Here is a 22,022-nt window from a genome sequence, read left to right on the forward strand (position 1 = left end):
GCAGGCGCGCCACGCCCCCCGGTGGGCGGACCCCGGAGCCGGCGGCGCGGGGGCGGGGCCTGGCTCTCCGTGCCGGGGGCGGGGCTGGGCCTGGGCGCTCCGGGCCGGTGGGGGACCTAGCTGGTCGGCGGGAGCGACCGGAGCCCGGGCCACCAAGGGGTGCGACCCCCCACTGGCCCCGCCTTCCCGGCTGCGGCCGGGCCAATCAGAGCGGCTTTTACTGGCGGGTGGGACCAGCCGGCCCAGCTGCTCGGAGGCTCTGGCATGGTAACGTCCCCGCGCGGGGGTGGAGGGGCCCGGGGCGGTCCCATAGCGCCCCCGGCTGCCCGGGCCCGGACCCGGGGCCCGGGGAGGCCGTCGGGGATACCTAGGACTCTGGGGTAGAACAGGGGGAATGGGGGGGTTAGGGAGAGGAGCCTGGGAGGAGGGAGGGGGCGGGGATTTGGGGGAGAAGGGGCGGGGGAGGCCATGATGGAGGATGGCGGGGGGTGGGGGGCTGAGGGGAACTAGAGTTGCGCGACTGGGTGAGGAGGAGGAAGGGATGCAGGGTAGGTTTGTGGAGAAATGTCGGGGAGGAAGAGAGGGGCGAGAGAAATGTGGGAACCGCGGGACTAGGGGAAAGCTGGGGGCCACAGTTTCCCCTCTTGCGATATTTGGCCTGCGACATGCCCCTTCCCCAGACTCAGTGCTTGGACCCTTCGGAAGCCCTGGATGCCCCATAAGACCTCTTGGAGACCCCCTCCTTCATTTCCCCACATTGTCTCCTGAGGTGAGGAGGGGGCATTGTCTCCTGAGGAAAGAGAGGCTTCCGGCCCCCACCCAGTGCTGGACAAGTCAAGAAATGGGAGGGCAGAGGCCCCTCGGTCCCAACCTTGGCTCTGCAGTCCACAAACTGTGTAACATCTCTGTGTGACCTTGGGCAAGTCACTACTTTTCTTTGGGCCTTAGATTTTCCATCGATTTAAATTAAAAAAAAAAAAGGAAGATGCATGAAAATGACATCCCAGATCCCTTCCTACTCCCAAATGGGATGATTCGTGAGGGGAGAGTTCAGGAGAATGGGTTCTAGGACGTGGGGAAGCAAAGGAAAGAAGGTTGAACGTGGAGGCAGGCCTTCAGCTGGGGCTGCAGAAAATCCCCAGGGAGGTGGGGGGATGGGAGGCACAAAGCAGGGCTGGGGCAGGCTAGCCAGTGCCTCTGGAATCCTGTTGGAGGGATGGGGAAACTCTAAGGAGGAGGTTGAGTCCTAACCCAGGAAAGATGACCAGAAAACATTCTGTTCATCAGCTGGAGAGTGATGAGGAGACGGCAGGATCAGAGAGAAGCAATGGAAGATATTTTCTAGTGTCTTTGGGAGCAGGAGGAATAATCAGGCTGGTACAGGGGAGTGGGGACTAGGCCGATCTGGAAAACATGGAAGGAGAGGCTGGTGCTGTCTAGGGCAACTGCAGAAAGGCAGCAAGTAGAAAATAGGCTACAGGGGAATCAACCAGTCTCTCAGACTCCCTTGTACTTTTCTCTTTGATGATGGCTACTTCTTTCTGGGAGATGTGCCTTCCAGCCTTCATTTTCCAACACATACCCCTTCAGGGAGTGAGTCACACCAAGCCAGTCTTGCAGTCACCTGGCTGGCTGAGGATTTCAGGATTGCGTGAGAATTGGGGTGGAAAGAAAACTTAGAGCAGTGAATTTGAATGTAAGAAATACCTGTGGCACCATCCTGCTTGCTGGGAGACTGCTTTGTGGAGTAGTTGAAAGCACAGGCTTTGGGGTCAGACTGCTTGGATTCCACAATTGCCTCTGCCATTTAATCTCCTAGAACCTTGGTCAAGTTCCTTGATCCCTCTGAGCCTCAGTTTCTTTATCTACAAAATGGGAGTAATAACCTCTAAGATAGTTGCAAGGATTAAATGAGTGTTTGGCATGGTATCTGGCTCATAATAAGCACTCAGTAAATATTAGCTATTAACTGTTTTTTCCCCTCTTTCTGTTTTCTTCCTTCTGTCTCTCCATTCTTCTCCTTTTGTTCTTCTTCTGAGTCTTTAGTCCTGCGATGTCCCTCACATGTGGAGGTTGAGAAGAATTGATTGTATCTTGAGGGGGTGGGGGAGTCCTTCCACTGGCCCCAGTGAACACCTATCAAATGATCAGCTTTCTCTTCATTGTCTGTCCTCAGCCCACGCATGTGTTTTTGTTCCAGGGAAGACAAATGATCTGCTTCTCTATTAGCCCCCTTTCTTATATCCCTCTGTCACAGGAGGTACTGCTTCAGATTCTCACCCAGAAATGTAATGAGACCTGAAGTTGTATAGGCAGCAAGTGAGATGGTGGCAGGAGTGTTTCTTTCAGGAAAGAAAGTATGCACATCGCACAGGGGAGGCTTAAGGAAGGGAGGACCTTGGAAATTCCATAGTAATTCATATTTGTGCCATTACTCTGTTCTCTGTGGCGAACTGTCCAAAACAGACTAGTATCTGGACCCTGGCCACGGGGCTCCATTCCAAGCTCAAGATGGTCATATACATTTTTTTTAATTGGTTAGGTTTCCCCATGCTAGTATTTGGTTTCAGATCCCTTTCCCCAGCCATGCAGACCTTTGCCAAACTGCCTCTCTCATCACGGTCAACTTTTATCCGGAGAATTTTAACAAATGTACCTGGGTACATGTGTACACACAGACACACTTTGTCTGTTGTAGGATACTGCAGTATGCAAAAATAAGGTTAGGGATGGGTCTGCATTTTATCACAGCACTTTGTGTGCACAGCCCTGACTAGCCATTCAGAGGAAGCTTAAAAGGGATCCCTGTATGCAGGGAACTACCCACCTGAGTGGGCTGACAGGCGGTCGCATGTGAAACAGCTAGCACACATCCGCAGAGTAGCGTGTCACTCTGTACAAAGTAGTGCAGAATTTATCCTGAGGGGACACAGGTAGGAGTGTGTATATGTGTGGAGGGTAGTTATAAAGGCGACCTGAAGGTGTGGATATTGGATCATCTTGAACAAAATGAGAGACAGCAGAATTAAAGGAACACATAGAGTAATCTAAGAGTTCTGTGCAAAGAGGAGGAGGGAAGCCATCGAGTCAGGATGAGTCAGGAAGAGTGTGGGATGGGTCTTGTTTAAAGGCTTGAATGTTAGATGAGAGATTTTGTGGGGTGGGCAATAGGGAGCCACTACTGGTTCTTTTTTTTTTTTTTTTGTATTTTCCAGGGCAGCACCTGTGGCATATAGAGGTTCCCAGGCTAGGGGTCTAACTGGAGCTATAGCCTCTAGCCTACGCCACAGCCACAGCCATGCAGGATCCAAGCCGCATCTCCGACCCACACCACAACTCACAGCAAGATCCGTAATCCACTGAGCGAGGCCAGGGTTTGAACCCACAACCTCATGGTTCCTAGTCAGCTTCGTTAACCACTGAGCCATGACGGGAACTCCAAGTCACTACTGGTTCTTGAGCAATAAACTGTTGGAACCTTCCTGGTGTAACCACATGAGTGGCAGAGGATATGCTAGAATGAAAAAAACAGACCTACTTCCTATGGCAGGGACTGTGTTTTTAAGGGAATAGATCTGGAAGGCAGATTGGATCCAGTCCTGATTCTGTCTCTAACCAGCAGTGGGACCTGGAGCCAGTTATTCCCCCATCTGAAAAAAAGGGGACTGCCTGGGGTGGCTGCCAGAATCCCCTCCAGCTCTGCCTTTCTGTGTTCCCTGAATAACCGCTAGGCTTTATCAATGGTTTTGTGGGACCTTCCAAGACCATTCAGGCCTTAAGGCAACAAATACTCTGTGTGATGGGGATGGTGAGGAAAAGCAAAGTCCCTGTTAGTGGAGGTAGCAGATATTCCATTGTTTCTAAGACATTTTAACATTTCTGAAGTCAAGATGCCTCTTAAAATCAACAGAGAATCATAATTTAATTAGCTTTTATTTATTTTGGGGGGTCATTTTAGGGCCACACCCATGGCATATGGAGGTTCCCAGGCTAGGGGTCGAATCAGAGCTGTAGCCACCGGCCTACACCACAGCCACAGCAATGCCGGATCCTTAACCCCCTGAGCGAGGCCAGGGATGGAACCTGCATCCTCATGGATACTAGTCAGATTTGTTTCCGCTGAGCCACAGCGGGAGCTCTAGTAGCATGTGTTTTTTATTAGTGTCCCATAAAATAATAATTCTATTAGAATTGTACAGATAACTAAAATTCCAGTGGATAATTGCTGAAAGGGCAGGGAAGAGAGGGCTCTGACGAGGTGGCTGGCTTGGGAGAAAGGCTTTCCCGAGGACATGGTGACTGCCAGATGCGAAGGTTATGTCGGCCAGGTGTGTGGGGTTGGAGGGAGGGTGGCCCCAGGAAAGGCGGCTGTTTGAGGTGGGAAGATAGAGAGCAGGTGCTCAGCGTGGGTGAGGAAGGCAAGGCAGGTGGGGAGCAAACCCGCCACAGCCTCCCAGGTCCTGGGCACGGGCTTTGGTTTTTATCTTAGGAACAGTGGGAAGCCATTAAAGGGTTTTAAGCAGGGGAGTAACATGGCCTGCAGTTGGCGTGGATGTGGGGAGACCAGGCCATGGCTGTAGGTTAGGAGAAAAAAGAGGGGTGGTAAGTGAGGAGGAAATGGAAATCAGGAAGTCTTTGGGAGGTCAAATGAATAGGACTTACTGATGTATTGACAAGGGAGGTGTGGTGAGTGACACGTTTCTTTCTTCAACAACTCTGTGGATGGTGGCACCAGTCTCTGAGCCGGGTGACCCTGGAGCCTGGCAGGCACCAAAGATGGTCGTGTAGCATCTGGGAGGTTAGAGAGGATTCTCAGGCAGCTTGGGTGGGAAACTGTGGCGTAGAGAAGTGCTGATTGGTTGCTGACTTCCAGCACTGAAGACAGTTTTAGGGGCAGGAACAGGTCTGATTGCAGGGCTTAAGCGTAGTTGAACCCCGAGAAAAGGTGATTCAGGTTGGAGTAGTTTGATTTACCCCCTCTCTTCTCAGGGCAAGATGGGTGGGAAGAGAGGAAGGACAGATGTTGCTAAAGGTAAAGATGAGAGAGGTGTTTTGTTATTTTGGGTTTTTTTTGTTTGGTTGGTTGGTTTTTTTAGGGCCACACCCCCGCCATGTGGAAGTTCCCAGGTTAGGGGTCAAATCAGCTGTAGCCGCTGGCCTACACCACAGCCACAGCAACGCGGGATCCCAGCTGTGTCTGTGACCACAGCTCACCGCAATGCTGGGTCCCTAACCCATTGAGTGAGGCCAGGGATCAAACCTGCGTCCTCATGGATACTAGTCGGGTTTGTTAACTGCTGAGCCACGACGGGAACTCCTAGAGAGTGTTTTTAAATGCTGAGCCTTCTCACCATAGGAATAATTGGAAAAGTAGGGAAATTGGGCAGCATTGAGCCAGCTCCCACCTTTCCGTGGAACTCTTCCGTACCACTCCTCCCCTTTCAAGCAAAAAGGAATAAGGGCAGGGCCTTTTAGCTGCATCTCTGTGCCCTAGTTCCTTAAAAAATTTTTTTTTAATGGATAAATGTAGTCACGTGGGTGCATATTCAAAGGGCGTACAGTGAGCATTCTTTCCATCTCTGTCCCCCTGCTCATTCTTGTGTGTCATCTTTTATCTCTGATTTCTATACACGTGGTAAAACATTGCTGCACTTTGCTTTTTTTTGTGTCTGTAGCTTAGAGATTAATCCTATCAAGACACTGAGCCTCTTCATTTTTTTTATATAACTGCATAGTATTCCATTTTATGTTTGTGTAAAATGTCATAGTTCCTTACTTATGGATATTTAGGCTGATTGCTGTCTTCTGTTTTTAAGAATAATGTTGCTCTAAAAGCCTTGTACAGACATGTGAGGCTGTCTCTATCTACAGGATGAAGTTTTAGAATCGGAAGATTCTATGTAAAGAGGATTTTTTTCTTTATTTATTCACTCATTCATTTAATATTTGTTGAGTACCCATTATGTGCCAGACACTGTGGCAGGTACCAGGAATCCAGCTTTCAGCAAATCAGATACAATCTTTGCCTTCATGGAATGTTACTACTCTCTGGTAAGAGGAAACACATATCCCAGCAAACATAATAATTACAAAAATGTATACGTGAGGAAACTAAAAAGGGGATGAGATAGAGGCTAAATTGGAGATGCTTTAAATAGAGTCTTAGAACAAGCTGAGAACTAAGGGGTGGAATGCCACTGGCCATTAGGTGTAGGACAGGGAGACCTAGGTTGTTCGAAGCCTCATCCGCTGGGATGTGAGTGCAGAATCCACTGGGGAGGCAGTGGCCACTGGGAGGGGGTGCAGGGAATAGAGCTAAAGAGAAGAGGGAGGCGATTGGGAAGGGAAGATGTCAAAGAGTGAGTGAGTGACTGAAGAGGAGGCCAGTTAGAGGAAGGGACTGGTAGTGGAGAGGAGAGTTAGGGAAACTAGTACTTAGGGAGGACTAGTGACTATGTTTAGATGGCTTTGGGTCGAATCTCTGTAACAGTGAATTCAGGTAGACAAACAGGAAAAGAGGCCACTTCCTCCTGAGTATTTTGGGCCCGGGAGACCTGGGTTTGACTGGTTTGAGGGAAGCACAGCCTTGCCCACAGGCAGGAGAGGGGATGAAAAGCCTTAGGACAGCCCGTCTGTGCCTGTAGTAGGGCCTCCATCTTTTCTTGGCTTTGGCAAAATGGAAACTTCCAAAATAAAGATGGCATTGAAAGGGCTCAGCCAGCTGGCTCTGGGCTGGCAGGAGAGAGAACGGACCTATGCAGGGCTCAGAGCTGGAGGTGGGCAGGAACCTGGGCTTGGAGACCCTTCCTCTGAACTTTGTGCTCCTTTTTCATCCTTACCCCTCTGCTTCCCTTCTGCAAAAGCCCATCTCTTTGCCCATCTTGGGTCCTATGACTTTTCTCTCCCTCAACAGTCGGTTCCCGATTCTGGTCCCCGGCCCCCAGCAGCGCCTGCCCCCTTCCCACCGGGGCCCCCCATGATGCCACCACCCTTCGTAAGTTTTATGTCTTTCCCTGGGCTTGGCTTTTCCAGCCTGCACCCCCAACTCCCTCGTCCCTAGCACTGCTGCATCGCCAGCACGGTTTTGGTGGAATGCCTTCTTCTGCTGCCCTTGGAAGAGGGGTGGTTTTGCTTGGGCATTGGGGTGGGAGGAGCTGTGGTTAAGCTCTCAGTCCATAGCGTTGACAGTCCCCCCCCGCCTTGTCTTTTTGTCCTTGGGACACACAGGGGCTGGGGGAAGGAGAAGGGGACGGGAGCAGACCCCGTTAGTGCAAGGGCAGGACGGGGCTGTCTTTCTCTCTCACTACTCCTTGTCTGTATTCTTTAAATACGCCACAAAGTCAGGCTGGAATGGCAACTGGTGGTCATTGAGCTGGGAAAAAAAGGGGTAGGAGGCAGGGGACTGGGCGATTTGGGGACTGAACACCTGCCTCTGGCGCTGCATCTGAGAAGCCTCTTGAGGGAGAATGGCTGGAGCGGTGGGGTCCTCCAGTCGCGGTCTGGTGGCAGTTCCACTTCCCTCTTCCCTCTCCCCTCCCTGCCTCTGAAGAACCCGTGTGCTTGCCGTCATACCCAGAGGACCCCCTGTTATCCATCTCAGTGGTGAGAAGGGAGGCAGTTTGATGCCTCTCAGACTAAAACCATGGAATTGTCTCCGAGCCGGGGTGGAGGGTCGGGACGGGAGATGAGTGGCTGTTTCCTGACAGGTGCAAAGCCATGTCTTCTCTGCTTAGTATCCCTTCCTTTCCTCATTTCCAGATGCCCCCTCCAGGAATCCCCCCACCTTTTCCTCCAATGGGGCTCCCCCCCATGAGTCAGAGACCACCAGCCATCCCCCCCATGCCGCCTGGCATCATGCCCCCAATGCTTCCACCGATGGGGGCGCCACCACCACTCACACAGGTAATCCTCTTCCCTGCCCCTCAGCAAACCCTGTCATATAGCTGGGGGTAGAGATGAGAGTGGATTTCTGGACTTTTTTTTTTTTTTTGTCTTTTTGTCCTTTTTAGGGCTGCACCCGTGGCATATGGAGGTTCCCAGGCTAGGGGTCAAATCTGAGCTATAGCCACTGGCCTACGCCACAGCCACAGCAACGCCAGGGCCGAGCTGCATCTGCGACCTACACCACAGCTCATGGCAACACTGGATCCTCAACCCACTGAGCAAGGCCAAGGATTGAACCCACAACCTCATGGTTCCTAGTCGTTTCTGCTTCGCCATGACGGGAACTCCTTTTTTTTTTTTTTTCTTTTTAAAGGCTGCACCTGCAGCATATGGAGGTTCCCAGGCTAGGGGTCTAATCAGAGCTGTTGCTGCCAGCCTACGCCAGAGCCACAGCAACGCAGGATCCGAGCCACATCTGCGACCTACACCACAGCTCACAGCAATGCCAGATCCTTAACCCACTGAGCAAGGCCAGGGATCGAACCCACAACCTCATGGTTCTTAGATTCGTTTCCACTGTGCCACGATGGGAACTGTCGGATTTCTGGACTTTAGAAGCTGGGGAGGGGAGGGAGGGGACTGGGGGCCAGGCCTGTGTGGATTTGCTTGCCGACTGCCTGGAGGACACTCTCAGGCTTGGCTGAGAACCCAGAGCCAGGGGATTGTCTGAGGAGGCACAAACATGAGGGTCATGGACCCAATGGGTTCTCTCAGGACCCTTCACAGTCTGTGCCTGCCTTCACCTCGGTAGCTAGTTTTTGTCTTCTTTGCATCCACAGATACCAGGAATGGTACCTCCCATGATGCCGGGAATGCTGATGCCAGCAGTGCCTGTCACTGCAGCGGTAAGCACTGGGCAAGGAGCAGGAGTGGGCTCTGCCCAGCAGCGTTGTGGGTCTGACTTGGAGTCCAGGGACGTGGCCTCTACTCTTTCCCTCTTCTCATCGCCTCTATCCTGGGCCCAGCAGCACTCCCCACACGGCGTCCTCCTCTCCAGCCACACACTCGGCTCTTCTAGTTTCTCGCTTGTCCCTAAAGGCATGTACACCTCTCTTGCTGCTCCCCGCGTGGCGCCCAGCTCCCTGAAGGAACACAGCCGTGCCAGGCATGCTCACCCTCACACAGTTAGCACTGTGGACACCTGAATACAATTTCCTCTTCACATCTCCTTTGTCTCTGGAGGAAGCAGCAGTACCTGGGGATCTCGCTGTACCTTCTTACGCTGTTGCTCAGTGTAGTAGAGTCTGGGTAGGATGTGGCATTTGGTATTCACTGTGCAAGAGATGGGCCGTGGAGGTTGACTCAACAAAATACTCTCACTTGAGGAAAACGAAGAAAGGAGCTGCTGTGCAAGTTCCTCCTGGGGTCCCAGAGCCCTGGCTCCAGAGGGTGGGGGGAGCCTGTTAGGAAACAGAGATCCCTGGGAGCAGGACACATGGATCCTGGCCTGGCCTGCTTCTCCATCCCCCATGGCCTGGGTCTTGGGGGCCACTGGGCTTGGCCCCAACCCTTCCCCCTCCTCTTTCTTCGGCAGACGGCTCCGGGTGCGGACACCGCCAGCTGTGAGTCTTCTGGGGGCCTGCTCCCCCCAGGCTCGGAGGTTGTGGGGGGAGTGGGGACCATGGACTAGAGCCCATCCTGGATCATGCCTGTTGGGGTGCCAGGGAGCCTGGGATGTTAATGGGACCAGGGATATTTATTGGGGCTGGAATAAGGGAGGAATAGGTGGGGATAAGATAGGGGTTGGAGCAAGGACTTAACCTGTTTCCTTTGGCTTCTTTCCTAGCTGCTGTGCCTGGGACCGGCCCTCCGGTGAGTTCTTTCAGCTCAGGGGTCTCTGGGTAGAAAGGCTGAAAGTGGAGGGCTGATGGTTAAATCTTTGGGGTGAAGAGGAGATGCTTCGGGCCAGGGGCCTTGACCACCCTTCTGTGCCCCCACCCCCAGAGGGCCCTGTGGAGTGAGCATGTGGCCCCCGATGGGCGCATCTACTACTACAATGCTGACGACAAGCAGTCCGTGTGGGAGAAGCCCAGCGTGCTCAAGTCCAAGGCAGAGGTCCTGAGCAAGGCTTTCTGGCCCTTTCAGCTGCCCTGACCCTTCTGAGTTCTTGGCTTCCCCTGAGTCTCTAACTACACACACGGTTCCTCTGATTCCAAGACCCCAGAGTACTCCCCAACCTCCCTAGGATCTCAGGAAGTCCACCTTCCCCCGTGTGTGACCAGGCCAGGTGGTAGCTAAACACTCCTGTGTCCCCTACTCCCGGGTCCCCTTAGCCCCCCCAGGCTGTGTCTGGAAGGCATGCCCAGCCCACTGATGTTCCCTGGCCCATCCTCTTGCAGCTCCTGCTGTCCCAGTGTCCCTGGAAAGAGTACAAGTCGGACACAGGCAAACCTTACTACTATAACAACCAGAGTAAGGAGTCCTGCTGGACCCGGCCCAAGGACCTGGATGACCTGGAGGGTGAGGAGGGGGTGGGCCCAGGCAGGGGCTGTGGGGCGTGGCCCTTGCTGCCCTTATAACCATGTTATCCTTTCCTCTTGCAGCTCTAGTCAAACAGGAGGCTGCAGGGTGAGTGATGTGGCTACCTTGCCTACCTATCCGTCCGTACTTGGGGCCACCTGAGGGCTGGCAGTGGCCTCTCCCCATGAGCTCCACTCTGTGGGAGGAAGAGCCAGCTCTCAGTCTCCCTGTGGAGTGGTCTCCTCTGGCCCCAGTCCTTCATAGGCTAGAGCCCAGCCAGCCCCTGAGCGCCTCTGTCCCTGCTCTGCTGGACACTGCCCTTCCGGCTCACCTGCAGGAAACAGCCGCAGCAGCCGCAGAGCCTACAGCCCCAGCCTCCTCAGCCGCAGCCCGACCCCCCGCCTGTGCCTCCTGGCTCCACCTTGGGCCTCCTAGAACCTGAGCCAGGTGGGGGTGAAGATTGCGATGTGTCAGAGGCTGGCCAGCCCCTGGAGCAGGGCTTCCTGCAGCAGCCGGAGGAGGTCCCCAGCAGGTGAGGGCTGCCCCCACCCAGTGGCATTCCCGTGTTGGCCTCCGGCTCCCTTCTAGGCTCTACCCTTGACCTCTGCCAAGGTTTTCAGGAAGGGTGTGAGGATCTGGGCGTGAGCTCTGAAGAATAGAAAAGGGCTGCCCTGGGGAGCAAGGGAGGGGTGTCTTGGTCACACAGGGCACTGAAAATTAGGGCCTGGGGGACACTATGGCTGAGTCCCCTTTGCCCCTCAGTTCTGCTGGACAGCATCAGCCACCACAGCAGGAGGAAGAGGAATCCAAGTCAGAACCAGAGAGGTCTGGCCTCAGTTGGAGCAATCGGGAGAAGGCAAAGCAGGCCTTCAAAGAGCTGCTGCGAGACAAGGTGCTGAGGGCAGGGCCCCCAGGGTAGGCCTGGAGAGGGCGGGAGGTGGGCAGGCCCCGTGACCCCCCCACCTGCTCCATTCCAGGCTGTCCCCTCCAACGCTTCGTGGGAACAGGCCATGAAGATGGTGGTCACCGACCCCCGTTACAGGTAGGCCTGGGCAGGTACCCCAGACCCTGTTCATGAGAGCACTTGAGCCAGGGACTCCCTGGGAAACCCCAGGGGGGCCGAGGGAGGAGAGTGATAGATGGGTGGGCGTGTGGGGGAAGGGAAGCAGGAGGGCCTTCAGGAAAAGGAGGGCAGAGGGACCTGACGGGAGACATTCAATAAATGCTTGTTGAACTGAATTGGTTTGAATTGAATTAATTGGGCAAAGAGCGGGCTGGGTAGGGCAGAGGCCTGACTGCGACTTGAGAAGCCCAGAGCACAGGGGCCCAGTGTTAGCAGGGCCTTGGAGCCCCGTCTCATTCCCTCACTGCCTCCCTCCCCACCCCACATCCTGGAGACCTGTCTTGCCGCCCTGTCCCTTGGAGCCCCTGCAGCCTGCTGCAACCATGCATGGACCCCCCAGTCGGTTCTGTGAGACCAGCCCCCAGTGCGCCACGACGCTGCAGGGTGGGCCTTGCGGTGCAGGTCAGGCTGACGCCTCTGTGCCCACTCCCACCCTGTCCACCGCAGTGCCTTGCCCAAACTGAGCGAGAAAAAGCAGGCATTCAATGCCTACAAGGCGCAGCGGGAGAAGGAGGAGAAGGAAGAGGCTCGGCTAAGAGCCAAGGAGGCCAAGCAGACCCTGCAGCATTTCCTGGAGCAGCACGAGCGCATGACCTCCACCACCCGCTACCGGTCAGGGGGCCGGGCTGGGCTGGGGCCTGGGAACCTGAGAACCCGTGGGCCCAGCCTCGCTTCTCTGCCTGCCTACCCATGGCCCCTGTGCTCCACAGGCGGGCAGAACAGACCTTCGGGGAGCTGGAGGTCTGGGCTGTGGTCCCCGAGAGGGATCGAAAAGAGGTTTATGACGATGTCCTCTTCTTCCTGGCCAAGAAGGAGAAGGTAACAGTCACCGGGCTGACTCCACCTCGTTGTAGACCCTCTGTGTTTTTGCTCCCTTGTGGACTCTGGCCATTCACTGCTCGCGGCCCCAGGGTCCCAGCTCCTTGCTCAGGAGGTGGTGTGGCTCTTGCATGTCCCGATATGCTCTGGGCCTTCACCTCCGAGTGTAGGAGGACAGCAAGGTCTCTGCGGGCTTGGTCTGTGACCTGTGCTCCTTCCCCTTTCCGGGGACAGGAGCCTGGCCCTCCGGAGTTCCCTAGCTACCTTCCTTTCCCTGAGTGCTCCCCTGCCCAGGCCCACTTGAGTAGCCGCGGCCTGTCCTGTCTCACCCTGACCCTGCGGCTCCCTAGGAACAGGCCAAGCAGCTCCGGCGCCGCAACATCCAGGCCCTGAAGAGCATCCTAGATGGGATGAGTAGCGTCAACTTCCAAACCACGTGGTCCCAGGCCCAGCAGTACCTCATGGATAACCCCAGCTTTGCTCAGGACCATCAGCTGCAGAGTAAGCCTGGGTCTCTACCCCTTCTCGTCCCTTCCTGTTCCCTCAGTGACCCCCAGCACCTGGCTCCCACCACTCCCTGCACCTCCCGCCCTCCTGGACATCTGGGAGTCCCCAGCACTCAGCCTCAGAACCTCTCTGGACTCCTCAGGACACTCTGCCTCCCTCCCTTGGGGGCCCACTGTTGACTCGGGCATTGTGTGCCTTTGGAGGAAGAGCACTGGGGTAGGAATCAGAAGACTCGGAGATGATTTTAATAGCTCATGTGAATATGATGGTAAATTGCCAAGGGACCGGGGGCCTTAAGTGGACACACATGGTGCAGTAAACTGCCATTGGCCTACAACCACGGTGGTGTCTTCTGATGTTCACCCTTTGAAGTTGCATCAACACCTGATTGGGTCCTATTTCCATAAAAAGTAAAACCTCTGATCCTGAGGTAACTGGTTGCACATGATGACCGCTAGTAACCAAATTCGCAAGAGTTGAATGTTTATTAGTTTTTTCTCATACCATCCATGACCCTGCTCAAGAACTGCCGTTCCAGCAGCCTCTCCCGCAGAGCCCCCTGCTGCCCCAACCCCTCCACCCTGGGTGTCCTCGACACCTACAGGGGCAGTATCTTCGAAGCCCTGGGAGTGCTGGGTATAGGGGGGGTGTCCCGCTGGCGCGGTGCCCGCTGAGTCTCCTCCCTGCGTTAGACATGGACAAGGAAGATGCGCTGATCTGCTTTGAGGAGCACATCCGAGCTTTGGAGAGGGAGGAGGAAGAGGAGCGGGAGCGGGCCCGGCTTCGGGAGCGGCGCCAGCAGCGCAAGAACCGAGAGGCCTTCCAGGTATCTTGGCCACCCTCCTGACCTGAGCTTAGTTCTGCCCTAGACCGTCGCCTCTTCACCCGGGCCCTGTCCCTTCTCGGCCAGGCCCAGTCCTGTGCCAGCTCCTTAAGGCCTCTCTGTGCCTGCAGTTTGCTCCTGCTGTGTCCCCTCAGCTCTGGGCCGGGCTCCTCTAGGGCCAGCAGAGAGAACCCTCAAAGCCTGGCTTCCACGGCTAGGCCAAATCTTTCCCTTGGTGGGGAGCCGAACAGGCCTGGCTAGCTTGTCCCCCAGCTTGGAGGTGGCGTTAGTGCTCATAGTGGTGGGGGTTCCTTAGCTGTAACACATTTGGAAAGCTGAAACCAAGTCATGGCAAGATAATGCTGCAGACAAGGTTCCTTTTCTTTGGCTCCTAGTCCTCATTCTTGTTTTAGGTGGGCCCCTTTGTGTTCACACTCCATCTTTTCACATTGTCTGTACCTCCTCATCTCTGCCTCCCTTGCCTGCATTTTCTCAGTCTGGGCTGTCCCTGCCCTCCCTGCCTTCCCCTCTGTCCCTCCCCAGTCTTCGGCTCTGCCTCCCTCCCCTTCTCACTCTCCCTGTAACTGGCCTCTCCCTGCTCAGACCTTCCTGGATGAGCTGCACGAGACAGGGCAGCTGCACTCTATGTCCACCTGGATGGAGCTGTACCCAGCAGTCAGCACTGATGTCCGCTTTGCCAACATGCTGGGCCAGCCGGGTAAGGCAGCCAGGCACCCCCTCTCGTGGCCTGGCTTCCTCCCCTGCCAGCCTCTCTGCACGCCCACTCCCTGGTCCTGTCCTCGACCCCACCCCTAGGCCTTGGGAAGCTGCCGCCCGCCAGGCCCCCCTCCCTCCCTCCCCCGCAGGCTCCACCCCTCTGGACTTGTTCAAGTTCTATGTGGAGGAGTTGAAGGCACGATTCCATGATGAGAAGAAGATCATTAAGGACATCCTTAAGGTGAGGGAGGCCTGGGGTCGTGGGTGGTTGCAGGCTGGGTGCACGCGGGCGTCCAGGACAGGACTCCCCTCTAAGTCCTGTTGTGCTGAAGCGTTTTGCCCCGCATTTTGCTGGGCTCAGGGGATAGCTACTGTCATCTTTTACTGTGCACTGGGGACACAGAAATGAGGAAGATTCAGTTCAAGCTCTGGTCTCAGTAGGAAGATAGACGTGACAGTGGCTATGGAGTGGGGCGAGTGCTCTTAGAGAGGCGAGAGTCGGAGGAGTTGCCATTTGAACTGCGCCTCTAAGAAGGAGTAGGCGGGGGAGGGTGGATGTCCTGGGCACGGGCTACTACAGGAGCAAAGGCCCAGGGGTTGGCAGGGCACGGCGCGATTGAGGGGCAAGAAGCACAGCTCATTGTAAACTGGTAGCCCCCAGATATGTTCCCTCCTGTACAGTGTTTTAGAAAAATCTGGATTTTTTTGCCAACTTTAAAATCAAGAGATTACAGTTAAAATTTAGATCTCAGCTTCTCTTGGAAATTTGCATTACCTAGCGGCACTAGGCTGCTTTTGGAGGCATTCAGTGGACGTGAGCTCAGATACTAGTGCCTTCTAGAAGGGGCACGTCATCCTTATCGCTCCCTATCACCTTCCTGACGTGGGAGTGAGTTTACTTGCTGTTTACTGTCATGTGTGCACATTGAATTCTCAGTATCCACGTCTATCAAAGGGGAAAAGTGAGTGATGGACCAGGTGAGCCCTGTTTCAGAAAAGGATAAAGAGAAGCCTTTTTCTCTGGAAACGAGCATTCTGATGCGTTTGAGGCCGCAGCGTAGCACAGTGGTTGGGAGCAGGGCTGGAAGGCTGTGGGGGTAAAAGTCCAGCACGCCACTTACAGGTGTGTGGCCTCGAGCAAGTTACTGAAAAATGGGGAGCATTCCCCCAGACTGCACCTCGTTACCAGGGGGAGTGACTTGGTACCTGAGGTGAGGAGGATCTGAGAATTAAGCTAGAAATGTCCCACTCCACACACATTTCTTTGAAGCCCTGTGTTTTGCCTCAAAAATTCATGCAGGTGTTGCATTTTAATACCATAATAATTCTCCGTTTAACATAGACTTAATATTTTAAAATTGCTTACCATTAGGTAAGAGGTATCTTACTGTCCTGTGGCTTCCTCTGTTTCTCTGGAACCACATGCCCCAGTTGGGAAGGAGAGCCCTGTATGTAAAATCCCTTGAATGCTAAAATAAGGCATTTGGGTTTTTATCTTGTAAGTAATGGGGAGCAAGGGAGTGATGTGATCGGCTGATGTCTTGGAAAAGCCCAAGTGATGCTGTAGAGTCACGCTCACAGCCAGGATGCTTGTATGCTTAGAGACGGGGGCGGGGGGCAGGAGGATAGGACTTAAGGATTCTAGAAGTGATAGTGGCCAGTGGCTCATAAATTCTGGGCTTGTGTCATGCTCTTCTGACTCACCCCCAGACCTCTTCCCTGCTGTCGGGGCCATTTGGTGGGAAAGTCTGGGCAGCCCTGGACTCTCCAGGCAGGGTTAGAAGCATGGGGGGTGAGCAAGGAGACCAGGCGGCAGCTGCTGCCGTGATCCAGGTGGGAGTGAGCTCGGGGGGAGCGGTGCAGTGGGGATGGCTGGTGAGCAGAGCCGTGGTGTTCCGGCTGTTCCTGAAACTCCTAGGTTTCCCCAGAGGTGCCTTGGGCTGAGCAGGTGTTGGGGGTGGGGTGGGGGGAGGGCCTCATCCTCCCTCCTCTACGGTTAGTTGCAACAGCATTGTTTCTCTTTTATACATTGAGGTTCTACATAAGATTTTTATTGAAATAGATGTTTTTGCTGTTTAAAAAAAAAATGAAAGTTTAAAACTAGTAGGCTAGAGTCACTCAGAGGTAGAACTGACAGGTTTTTGTGTGTGTGAAATTGAGGGAAGAAAGGAGTCAGAGATGTGGGAGTGGATTGATGGCACCATTGATAAGGATTAGGTGGGAAGAACAGGGCTGGAGAAAATATGAATTCCATTTGTGGAATTTTTCTCAAAGGCAACCTAGGGCAGGGAAGAATAAAGCAAATACCAGGTTTTAAATAGGATAATCAGGAGTCCTCTAGTGGCACAACGGGTTAAGGATCTGATGTCACTGTAGTGGCTCAGGTTGCAGCTGTGGCACGGGTTCCATCCCTGGCCTGTAAACTTACACATAATGCAGGCATGGCCAAAAATATAATAAGATGATCATATAAAGTAGAAATATCTAATTCCAGGAGAGCCAAATTTTATCAGACACTTTGAGCTGCAGAGTGGCTGGTACTGCTGACAGGCCTGTGAGTGTTCTGTCCTTGCTGAGTCCTGTCTCTCCACACCTCCTGAGAAAGAATCTTCTTTAGACAGCTCCCCTTCCTGTTCCTGTTTGGGCTCCTTTCTGTGGAAGGCTGCCGAGGCCAGGAGTCCCTGTGGCCATCTACCAGCCAGGCAGACTGTGATAGCTCCTTACATCCTTTAGGATAATACAGAGTCCTGGACTTGGAACAGCTGGAAGCCAGAAGATCCAGGCCTGGGGGATGCATAGGAGTGGGTGTGGGGCGTGGGGCTCATGGCAAACGAGGATCTTAGGATCTGCTGAATTTGAAGTGTCTGTGAAATATCCAGTCTCGCATGGGTCTGAAAATCAGCAGAGGGGCAGAGGGACAGGGAGGTTGCTTGGGACAGTGTGGATTGAAAAGACAAACTGCTGTCCTCAGGGGAACAAGCATGCACAGGAGAGGTAAAAGAGGTCAGAGGGACAGGAGGGGACCCTGGAGAGGAGGGCACTGAAGAAGGGAACAGCTGATTGCCGGGCACCAGAAGAGCAAGGACAGAGAGGGGGGTCCCTGGAGTTGACTCTCAGGACGTGAGCAATCTCTAGGAGAGCGGTGTCCGTGAAGACGGTGGAGTGTGTGTAGCATAGGCTTTAGAGGCGGTAACTCCTGGCTATTCATTGAGACCTCAGCAAGGTTTTTTGTTTTTTTGGGTTTTTTTTTTGTCTTTTTGCCTTTTCTTGAGCCGCTCCCGTGGCATGTGGAGGTTCCCAGGCTAGGGGTCTAATCACCGGCCTACTCCAGAGCCACACCAGCACGGGATCTGAGCTGCGTCTTCAATCCACACCACAGCTCACGGCAACACCAAATCCTTAACCCACTGAGCAAGGCCAGGGATCGAACCCGCAACCTCATGGTTCTTAGTCGGATTCATTAACCAGTGCGCCACAACGGGAACTCTGAGACCTCAGCAAGTTGTACAAAGTCTCTGAGCCTCAGTTTCCTCCTCTGTAAAGTAGGGATAATATGCGTGAAGGTCATGAGATTTAAATAACATTTGTAGTGTCTTGCTTATGATAGGCCAATAAATGTTTTCCTTTGTGCTGCATTTAAAGATTTTGAAACAAAGGTGAAGCAGCAGAGGTTGTAAGCTTGAAGGTGAGAGCAGGGTGGAAAGGGTGTTCCAGGTTAAGTGAAGTGTGTGCTTGGTGGAAGGAGCCAGTGAAGGGGTGAGACTTAAGTTCGCAATTCCGTAAGCGAGAGAGATTGGTGTGTTTTGAGGAGAAGGGCTGGAGAGCACGGGTGGAGGAAGTCCGCTCGGGAGAAGCAGGACGAATCTGCCGCTGCCATCAGCGGGAAGGCCAGAGCAGTGCAGAGCTGAGACAGGGAGAGGATGGGAATCTGGGCCTGCGCCCCAGACTTCAGGGGCTTCACTTTCCACTGAGTCGTCCAGGGCCAAGTGAGTCCTTTTCCAGGCTTCTGCTTCATGGGGCTGCTGTGGTGCTTTTACAATGGGAGGTGTTTTTAGTATCGTTCGGGAATTGCACACCTCATGGCCTCTATTTCTCGTGGACTGAGTGATCCAGATGAGTGTAGTGCTTAAAAGTAGGGGCTTTGTTGTTGGAAAGACCTGGGATAGAATTCTCATTCAGCTGTGTATTAGCCTCGAAGGCCTTGGGCAAGTTCTTCTAAACCTTGTTTTTTCCTTCCACGTAAAATTAGGAGACTAGGACCCATGCTTCAATTCACATTTGTGAGGATTAAATGAGATAGTTGAAGAGCTCAGCATGGTACCTGGGACATAGTGAGCACAGCCAAAGGGTGGAATCCGCAGATGCAAGGAAGTTACTGAGCAGTAGTTGGACCCAGCAGGCATTCAAGCTTTAAGCCAAGGGGACAGAGAATTATGGGAAACTCGGGCATCAGACAGACAGGGCACACGCACCCCTTGCACCCCCTCCCCATGACCCAGCCTCTTCCTCCTAGTTCCCTGTGACAACCAAGCTGGGGGGGGCCCAGGAGGCTTAATTGTTAGATGGTGAGGACTTGGATGACTTAGCCTCCTAAGTTATATCCCAGTCCTGAGGATCCCTGCCAGGGGGTGGGGGGGGCCACTTGAGCATCCCTGCAGTCTGACCCCTCTGCCTGCCCTGGAGGCCAGCCAGCTCCAGGCCTCAGGCCTGTGGTGTCCCCTGCTTCATGCACTGCTGTGCCCACAGGACCGGGGCTTCTGCGTGGAAGTGAACACAGCCTTTGAGGACTTCGCCCACGTCATAAGCTTTGACAAGAGGGCTGCTGCGCTGGATGCAGGCAACATCAAGCTGACTTTCAATAGTGTGAGGGGCCGCGCGGGGTGGGGCTGTAGCCAGGGCTCCATTCTCGAACTCATCCCTTGGTCTTGTTCCATTCCTTCTCACTCACCGCCCCGGTGTGACTCTGCCCCAGTGCTGGGGATGACAGTAGGAGCCCAGACTCCAATTTCCCACCTTTTGAGGTTTGTCTGAGTGCATGGGGGCCCGCCCTCCTGGGTGACCCTGTCCTGTTTGCCCTCAGCTGCTGGAGAAAGCAGAGGCACGGGAGAGAGAGCGGGAGAAGGAGGAGGCACGCAGGCTGCGGCGCAGGGAAGCTGCCTTTCGAAGCATGCTGAGGCAGGCTGTGCCTGCTCTGGAGCTGGGCACTGCCTGGGAAGAGGTCAGGACTGCGGCCTGGCACCACACACCACCCCCTCAGTCCTGAGGGCAGCGGTGCTTCTCCACCACTGGGGGCCCACCCCCCTCATAGCACGGCTCGGGGCCAGCTCCGGCTCCCTTCCTTCCTCTGCCCCAGCCCTGCCCTGTGCTCATGGCAGCATCCATGCCGTGCTGGGGCCGGTCTGATCAGCAGTGCTCTCCTGTTCAAGGTCCGTGAGCGCTTTGTGTGCGACTCAGCCTTTGAGCAGATCACCCTGGAGTCGGAGAGGATCCGGCTCTTCCGGGAGTTCCTGCAGGTACTGGAGGTGAGCCAGAGCTTCGAGTTCTCTGCATCTGCCCCAGCTCTTCAACACCCAAGGCCAGCTTAAGGGAAACCCTGGTGACCTCTCATCCTTTGGGTTCCCCTTTCTGGAACAGCCAGGGAAGGGGAGGTCTTAGGGTGCCTGGCAGAAGCCCAAGAGCTGAGCGTTCGAGGATGGGGCCAGACTAGATTTTAGGATGTAGGGTCCCTCCTGTGGCTAAACTGGTGCCTTCTTCACTCCTCCGTCTGCCTTCACCAGACTGAATGCCAGCACCTCCACACCAAAGGCCGAAAACACGGCAGAAAGAGCAAGAAGCACCATCGCAAGCGTTCGCACTCGCCTTCAGTGAGTTGGCGGGTAGAAAGGATGGGAGGTGAGGCTGGACTGTCTGGGGAAATGAGAACCCCTTTCCTTGCTTCTCCCCTACATCACCTTCCCCGGAGGGGGATGTGAGGATTCCTTTGGCCCTGGAGCCTCCTCTCCATCCCCAGTTCCCAGCCCTGAGGGCTTCTGGAGCCCAGAGAACCTCTGTGCCAACCCACATCTGCTGCTCTCCCCAGGGCTCCGAGTCAGAAGAGGAGGAGCTGCCCCCACCATCTCTCCGGCCCCCCAGGCGGAGGCGGCGGAACCCCTCAGAGTCAGGCTCCGAGCCCTCTTCCTCACTTGATTCTGTTGAAAGTGGGGGTGCTGCCCTTGGAGGACGGGGTTCCCCATCCTCACGCCTTCTCCTTGGATCAGGTAAGGAATCGGGAGCTGGAGAGGCGGCCTTTGGGGGAGCTCCCTCCCTCCCCTGCCACCGAGGGTAGAGCGGGTTGGGAGGGCTGGGCTGCACCTGTCAGAGTGAGAACGTCCCATCCCTGCCTGGGCAGGAGACCAGGAGCAGGAAGGCGAGCTGGACTGAGACGTCCTCAGACAGGTCCCTGGCTGCGAAGAAGGAACAGAGAACAGGACGAGGCCTCCTTCTCCCATGGGACTTAGTGGGGATTTTTCTGTCTCCAGATCATGGTCTTCGCAAAGCCAAGAAACCAAAAAAGAAAACCAAGAAGAGAAGACGCAAGTCGGTGCGTAGCGAAGGAGCGTCCGTTCATGGCCCTGCTGTGTTAGGAGACGTCTTCGCCCGCCTCCCGGGCTGTCCTTCACGGGAACTGACGAGGCGGGCTCTGGGCTCTTACAGAACAGTCCCGAGAGCGAGACAGACCCTGAGGAGAAAGCTGGCAAGGAGAGTGATGAGAAAGAACCAGAACAGGACAAGGACAGGGACCTCCGGCGGGCAGAGCTCCCTAACCGCTCCCCAGGCTTTGGAATCAAGAAGGAGAAGGTGAGAGGCAGGCGTCCGACCCCAGCCCAGTCAGCGCTCTGCCCAGGCCTCCGCAGCCCTCGGGGGAGGCCGTGGGTGAGCTGTGCCTTTGCTCCACCAGACGGGCTGGGACACGTCGGAAAGTGAGCTGAGCGAGGGGGAGCTGGAAAGACGGCGGCGGACGCTCCTGCAGCAACTAGATGACCACCAGTGACCCGACGAGCCCCCCTGCCCCGTCTGTGTGAGGCTGTGGCCTAGGTCACCCTCACCGTCCACTCCAGACTTCTTCCTTAGTCGGGTCTGTGTCCAGTTTTCCTCAAGTAACCCCAACCCCAACACACCGCAGCCAGCACCTCCCCAGGTTGCTCGTGGTGTTCAAGGTCCCCCACTTCCCGGACAACTAGTGCAGTCCTTGCCCTCAGCCCCAGACCAGAGATTGGTGGTGGATGCCGTGTGGGGAGGGTGGTGCCAGTAGATAAAATGTGAGGAGGGGCCTCAAGGAAGAGTGACAGGCTGGTGGACACAGCCTGGGTGGCAGAGGGCGGGGTCCCTACCCGCTAGAGTCAGTGCCTGCTCCTGCCTGCCCAGGCCCTTGGGCTTCCACCACTCCTTCCTCCAGCCCCAGGGCCTAGTGTATGTGTGTTCTGTTTTGCTTTTGTTTTTTAAATAACAGTATTTATAAAGTGACGAGTGGCTCTTTTGTCTGCACTGTGTGCTACTGGGACAGGCTGGGGACTGGACAGGTGCACACACAGCCAGCAGAGGGCACTACTGGCTCACGGCAGGCCTGCCTCCCTTTGTGTGGTTGGAGCC

The 22,022-nt window shown here is 54.9% G+C and overlaps 1 protein-coding gene across 7 annotated transcripts; it reads left to right on the plus strand.

The window, feature by feature from the left end:
- Positions 1–141: 141 nt before the first annotated feature.
- On the plus strand, positions 142–21,904 carry PRPF40B (pre-mRNA processing factor 40 homolog B). Of its 7 annotated transcripts, XM_047786560.1 has the most exons (26): positions 205–267; positions 6,914–6,994; positions 7,759–7,902; positions 8,724–8,789; positions 9,479–9,506; positions 9,731–9,756; positions 9,889–9,999; positions 10,284–10,404; positions 10,488–10,512; positions 10,742–10,936; positions 11,167–11,296; positions 11,382–11,446; positions 11,975–12,139; positions 12,238–12,346; positions 12,697–12,847; positions 13,546–13,679; positions 14,280–14,394; positions 14,543–14,634; positions 19,140–19,256; positions 19,474–19,611; positions 19,820–19,915; positions 20,171–20,257; positions 20,473–20,650; positions 20,912–20,973; positions 21,087–21,230; positions 21,331–21,904. In XM_047786560.1, the coding sequence occupies exons 1-26, from the start codon at positions 265–267 to the stop codon at positions 21,421–21,423; spliced, it is 2,676 nt and encodes an 891-aa protein (XP_047642516.1). In that variant the 5' UTR covers positions 205–264; the 3' UTR covers positions 21,424–21,904. The 7 variants fall into 7 exon arrangements, with proteins under 7 accessions (XP_047642520.1, XP_047642517.1, XP_047642516.1 ...); XM_047786564.1 differs by lacking the exon at positions 6,914–6,994 and having other exon boundaries at positions 142–267; XM_047786558.1 differs by having other exon boundaries at positions 20,912–21,230.
- Positions 21,905–22,022: the final 118 nt, after the last annotated feature.

This window comes from Phacochoerus africanus, chromosome 7 (assembly GCF_016906955.1).
Source record: "Phacochoerus africanus isolate WHEZ1 chromosome 7, ROS_Pafr_v1, whole genome shotgun sequence".
In the NCBI taxonomy this organism is placed as follows: domain Eukaryota; kingdom Metazoa; phylum Chordata; class Mammalia; order Artiodactyla; family Suidae; genus Phacochoerus; species Phacochoerus africanus.